At 36.7% G+C, this 6,715-nt stretch overlaps 1 protein-coding gene across 1 annotated transcript; it reads left to right on the top strand.

Annotated features, from left to right (window-relative positions):
- The first annotated feature begins 3,916 nt into the window (after positions 1-3,916).
- On the top strand, positions 3,917-5,715 carry LOC116205920. Its single transcript, XM_031538622.1, has 3 exons — positions 3,917-3,964; positions 4,586-4,891; positions 5,031-5,715. Exons 1-3 carry the CDS (start codon positions 3,917-3,919, stop codon positions 5,478-5,480), a joined length of 804 nt encoding a protein of 267 aa, XP_031394482.1. The 3' UTR covers positions 5,481-5,715.
- The last annotated feature ends 1,000 nt before the right edge of the window (positions 5,716-6,715 follow it).

Here is a 6,715-nt window from a genome sequence, read left to right on the forward strand (position 1 = left end):
GCTTTGTTCGATGGTTCAGATTTAAGCGAGTTCCTGCTCTGATACTAATTGACGTCGCGGGAATCACGAATAAGCCTAAATCTTTGTTTGGACGATAAAATAACAAATATGGTCGTATTTGAAAGATTCCAATAAGTAGAGAGGATATCATATATTCATTTGGATTATTTTTATGTATAGGATACATCTATATTTGTAGTATATATAAAAGTATGATGTATTTTTCCAATTTTCATTATTTCAAAATTGCCTATCTACTTTGTGAATTTTCAGTGCACCATTTTAGAATGTGTTTGGTTTTTGAGTTGAGTTGAGTTAAGTTTTGGTTTTAATTGGTTTGTAACGATTGTATTATTGAATTATGAGGAAAAAAATGTGAAAAAGTAATGAATAGTTAAGAGAAAGTAATGATTGTGTTGTTGAATTGTGAAAAAAGTAATGAATAGTTGAAAGAATTTAATATTAAAAACTGAATTGAATGGTTAAAAAAATTTAAAAAAATGGAAAAAAGTAATGATTGTGTTGTTGAATTGAAAATAAGTGGAGTTGAGTTAAGTAAAGTTAAAAAAATTTTAAAAACCAAACACACCCTTAGACTCGTTACTTTTGGTCGCATACTCTCATAATACTTATATTTAGGTTCGTTTTCTTTATTACTAATTTTTCACATTTTTTCCCCTCATATCCATTTCAACCGAGTTAGTCCTTGTTGCAGATATATTTGTCCTAATTTTTTCATATCGATTTATAATTTCAAAATTTTTTTGTATCATATGTTCTAATAGCAAAAATAAAAGTATCAAGTGTTGGAGAAACACATCATACTTTCTTTTTACCATGAAAAACGTGAAAGAGTCCAGGAGACAAAGATTGTGTGAAATAAAGAGAAAGTCATAACTTAATAAAGGGTAAATTACAAAAAAAAATCCAAATTTTGTAAAATGTCTCAATTTTGTCCTAAATTTTGTTTTGTAACAGAAAAAACTATAAGTTTTCTAAAATATCTCAAAAATGACATCCGTTATAACTTCCGTCAATTTTTGCTGCTAATGGTGGGTCTCTTTAACAGTCCACGTAGGTCACACGTAGGCTGGTGGGTCCCTTTAACAGTCCACGTAGGTCACACGTAGGCAAAAATTGACGGAAGTTATAACGGAGGTCATTTTTGAAACATTTTAGAAAACTTATGGTTTTTTTTATTACAAAACAAAATTTATGACAAAATTGAGACTTTTTACAAAATTTGGATTTTTTTTGTAATTTGCCCTTTAATAAACACATAAATTTAATAGTTAAATTAGTATAGATAAATTTAATTATCAAATATTATTTCATATTTGGTGAAATAATTTTCTAGTGAAAGGATATAATTGATAAATGGATGTGACTATTCAAAGAGTTAAATTTGTTTCTACTATATATACCTTCATGGTTTCAAATAAATATATGAAAAAATATTTAAATTTCCTTCTCCCTCTAAATTTTTATCCTCGACAGTTTCAGTTTCATTACGAAGTCTCAAAAGATTCTTGATGTTGTTGCTCAAAAATCTCAATAGTCCTGTCTTATATTTCAAAAGGTATGTTATCTCTTATAAAATATCTATTCGCTTGTAATTTATAGATTTTGTATAGCTATTTAATAAAGAATACTTACGTATGATTTTCGAGTAATTCTTTACACGTTGTTCTTCATAAATTTAATCTTTCCTTTTAGGATATCATAGGTTTGCCTCTCTCCGACGATTCGAGGTGAAGATTCACCCATTTCTTCTTGTTCGGTTGTTCCGAGTCTCCGAAGAGCTTGAAGCTCCGTGAGTCCGTAGTTCCGACTCCCGATTCCAACTTCCACCCAAGCTATTCCGAGCTTCAGCTGTCCGACTCCGAGGTTCGACCGGAGTAGAGTTGATCTTCCCGAGCTTCAACCACCCAAGTTTCGACCAGAACACCTCTGAATCTCTGATCTCTCGGTTGCTTGGTCCAGACCCTGCCTCTGCCCACTGCCCACTGCCCAAGCTTTGACCACCCAGCGTCCAGGCTCCATAGTCCAGAGTAAATCAAGTACAGTATATGATAAACACGAGTTGTTTTTCAGCAAGAAAAGAGGTGTTTGCTCAGGCTATTCTTGGCAGTTTGGTTATTAGTGCCATTTTCGTTTTCATCTTCTTTTTGGCTCAATGGAGTAATCAAAGGTCCATCAGTGCCAGATAGCTGCTACAGACATCAGGATCAAGAATTTTTAAAGGCAGTTGCCTAAGAGAGGTCGATATATTGATCAATATATGCACATTATCAAGAATTGTTATTTATATGCGGTTCTGGCCTCAACTAACTTCTCACTGGAGCTACGAGCCGAGTTGAATAAATATAAGCTCTATATTTTTGGTAAATATATGTAGTCCAGGTTTCAGTGGAATCTATAGAAGATGGGATATCATATAATTTCTCCAGATCTCTTTGCAGTTTTGATATCCCAATGATGAAACAGTGAAGGATACAGACCTGTGGAAAATTTGTTTGCAAATTTGAAGGCAAAGGTGTGCATGTATTCTGAAACAAATCGGTGGATGTGTTCTATAAAAAATTGGTGGAAAATGCATCATGTATGCTGTTATGTCCACTAATCAGTAAAAGTCCTTGAAATAAAGGGTGGTTGGGAAAGGATGGTATTGGCAGCAATGTAATGACGACCAATTCCTTTACCTGTGGTTTTGCAAATTGATATTGCCATCTAGCCATAGGCTGAGAAGTACATAACCAATTCATCTCGTAATGAGCCACAATATATAATTTAACCTCATACCTCAAAGGCACCACTAAAGCTCCACTTCAGTTGGTTTGTCTTAAGGCGGGGGATGACAGAAATACGTGAAGCTTGCGTTATGGTGGTAGATTTCTCAGTAAAACGTGTTTCATATTAATTCTGAACTTTATTCTGTTATGTTATAGTAGTGAAACTTGTATGCTACATATATATAAGGAAAGTATGCTATATGTGCTATTTTTTTAATTATAGGTAGAATCTTACGATTCACGTGAATTGCGATTCACGATTCTACGACCCTCGACCGATTATAGGTAGAATCGCGATTCTAAAAACCTTGGTTACATGAACCAAGATACATATCATAGTGATATTGCTTCTCTTCTCCTCCCAGACCACAGAATAACGAGCTGAGGATATAAACTTAGATCCAGATTGAAGAGTGAAATTTAGGCTCACCTCATTTGTTAGGAGTAAACAAAAGTCCATTTCATTGTAGGACCCACATATATACTACGAAGACTGCATTAAAATCTCAGTGGTTCGGAGATGGTGAGCGTTTGAGAATTTGGTTTGATGTCTACATTGTTTATGATGGAGCGTAAAAGAAAGAAATCTTGTTTGACCTACAGAGGCATAAAATAATAAAAGAAAATAATAGCTGGACAATACAATAATTAAACGGACTGCTTCAAAGATGCAAATGGCGCTATGCAATATATGGTGCTGATGTAAGATATACTATGTATATCTTATCAATTTTCTTCATACGCAAGAAGTTCCAACACAAGGAAACGTTGTTCAAACACTTAAAACAGATCCTACATATAAGATATACTAGGTATAAATTTCAGTGTTATCCACGTCTCATGCTTTAATCAGTGATGAAAAGGCATTGATTTGCAATAGCACAAAGTTCTAAGTGTATATTATGTCATATTCCATTATAGTTTTGCTGATATCAATGCAACCTTTACGCACTTACTGTTCAATTTCATGCAACATAGATAGACATCCTAAAGGGTAAAGGTTATCTCACCAATACGAATGAATTTTCCATTAGAAATGGTTCCATCTTACTCTTCTTTGGTCGTGGGAAACCAAAGGGACTTCCCTTCTCTTTTATTGTATAACAAAAGATAACGAGCAAAAAATGACGTACATCTTTTTCGATTTTCCTCATGTCCCAGATGAGACAGAGGTAAGCATTATTGCATAGACTCACTGAAATGGAAAATAGAAAGCTTTATAGAGAGGAAATAAGATATACAGCTTAATACAGAGGTGAACTGTATTTTTTTCTCGCGTTATATATGCCATCATAAAAAATATCATAATGAGCAGTTCTAGGCTCATATCAAACCAAAGGGCACTATTGACTAACAAAAACGATGCATAATTTCTTGATTAAAGTAGTGGAGTTGGATAAAACACATAAAAGTCAAGATGATTGTAAATACTATCATGCTGATGAGTTAATTCTAAAAAAAGCAAGACAATTTAGGCATTCTGTTGCAGCTCTAACTTAACGAACATACCTTAAGCTCAATTGCTAGGACATGTTCCGATGATGTGACATGCCACGGCCTTGTAACTCTGGAATCTCCTTCCCTTGCAGAGCATCTAAAGGGATATTTCTCCAATCAAATTGCATGGAAAAGATTATCTTGATCATGGTCGTCGAATCGCGATTTGAATCGTAAAATCGTACAATTCTACGATTCGAAGGGGGGCACCGATTCCGATTCCGATTCCGATTCCATGGGAAGAATCGGGAAAATAGGTTTGGTGATGAATCGGGTCAAGAATCGCGGAATCGCAGAATCGGCCCGATTCTGCGATTCTGAATTCAGCCCAGTCGGGCGAAGCCCAGTCCATTGGTCCTGAGCCCAACTTTTTTTTTTTTTTTCTCTTCCCCTTTCTTCTGCGCCAGTCGGGTTCTTCCCCTTTCTTCCAAATCCAGTCTGACCAGTCGAGTCTTTCCCACTTTTCTTCTCGAGCACGCCCTAAATCCGCCGACCAGGTCAGATACTTTCTTCGACCTGGTTCCTTCTTCGACGAGGTACCTTCTCCGAGTCCGAGCTTCGACCAGGTGGTAGGTTTCTCCGAGCTTCGAGTCTTCGACCAGGTACCTCTTCTCTGAGCTTCGAGAACCTTCTCCGAGTTTCGACCAGCCATTTTTCTGTCTAGTGTCTATGATTGTGCTTCATTTTTCTGATGAGAGCTCTGCCTGAGCTCTTATTCAACCATCCCTAACCCTCTCTCAGGTCTCCCTTCCCCAATCCGCCATTGCCGGTTGCCGCTGCCATTTTCCCTCCGTCATTGCGCTGCCATTAACTACCAATCAAGTGAAGAAGAATGTTCCCCTACAGTGGTCTCGAGCTAAAGTCGAGTTAGGAGCTCATCTGCTCGAGGCGGGAGGGGAGGCGGCGGTAGTTCATTTGCTCGGTGCGCTTCCTGATGGCGTTCTCGGCATAGATGCGAGTGCTGTCCATGTTGCCCTTCTCGATGGTCTTCTTGACCTTGAGCTTCTCCGCCTTCTACTTCTTCTCGCACTTCCTCGCCTGCCGCTACAGCGACTTGGACGTGAACTTCAGCTCCATGATCTAGTTCAGCAGCTTTTTCGTGTTCCCCATCGCTGGCGATCGAAGGGTGAGGGTCGAGGGCGATCGATTGGAGGACCTAAGAGGGCTTATCGGTTTGAATTTTCGATTTGATCATCGTTGCTAAGGAATATCGAACTGTTTGCCGTGGAAGACCTGATGACGATGGCAATGTAGGTCTCAGGGGGAAGAATTTATCATGGTCCGGGTGCATGTGAGCCCATGTGCATGATCTTGGGCTTTAAATAAATGGCCCATTAGTCAGTCCTTATTATTATTTTTCGATTATTCTGCTCAATGAAAGTATTATACATATATATATATATATATATGTGCTGTTTTTTAATTACAGGTAGAATCTTGCAATTCACGATTTAATTCTACGATTCACGATTCCACGACTGTCGACTGATTTTAGGTAGAATGGCGATTCTTACAACCATGATCTTGATACCATCATGATTCAAAAATGAAGAAGCGCACAAGATGTGGAAGTAGAAGTAGTACATAAAGTAAGTTCCCAGATTCATGGAGATATAGAACAGCATATAAATTGTAATGCTGGCATATCCACCATTTGAGTCTCCAACAATTATTCGAAAAATTACGTATCCAATATGACCTATGGATGAAGAGCAAGCATACGTTTCAAAGAGAAACAAGAACAACGAGACTAAGTTTATTCAGAATAAGAACAATGAGGCTCAATAGGAGATTTCTTAAGATCCCTCAACATCGATCATTCAAGCCCATCTTCTTATGGAGCAGAATGACAGTTAAATAAATTTTCTACAAACATTTTCAATTAAATATTTCTGATAATGCACAAGTGAAAGTATAATAAGGCAAACGTGCTACATAAGTATTTAATTGGCAAAGATAAGTGCAAGTTCACATATTACAGATTCGTAAGAGCATAACCGAAAAAAGGTTCATAACTTTCACTTTAGCCAAGGACAATAAAATGCATATTGTCAAGAAAAAAAAAAAAGAAAAAGGAGAAGCTTGTATAGTCAGTGACTGTTATAATATGCACTTGTTACAACAAACCTCATTCAGCACTTCTATTGAACAAAGCAATGGATCTAAAATGCATACTGTCAAAAATAGGAGAAACTCGCATGATAGACGTCAGTCACAAGTCACTGATCATACTTGATTAAAAACTGTAACATGTTGTTCACTCCACATTATAAGTTAGACATGGAAATTTTAAACTACGAGCATGGTATTCTTCTAATTGTTCTAAATAGCCCTATAGATTAACCGATTATAACGTATTATCAATGAACACAGACATACGGATGGGAAATTCTTGAGCACAAACAGAGAGGTGGCAAAATGTGCAA

The sequence above is a fragment of the Punica granatum genome, chromosome 1 (assembly GCF_007655135.1).
Source record: "Punica granatum isolate Tunisia-2019 chromosome 1, ASM765513v2, whole genome shotgun sequence".
NCBI lineage: Eukaryota > Viridiplantae > Streptophyta > Magnoliopsida > Myrtales > Lythraceae > Punica > Punica granatum.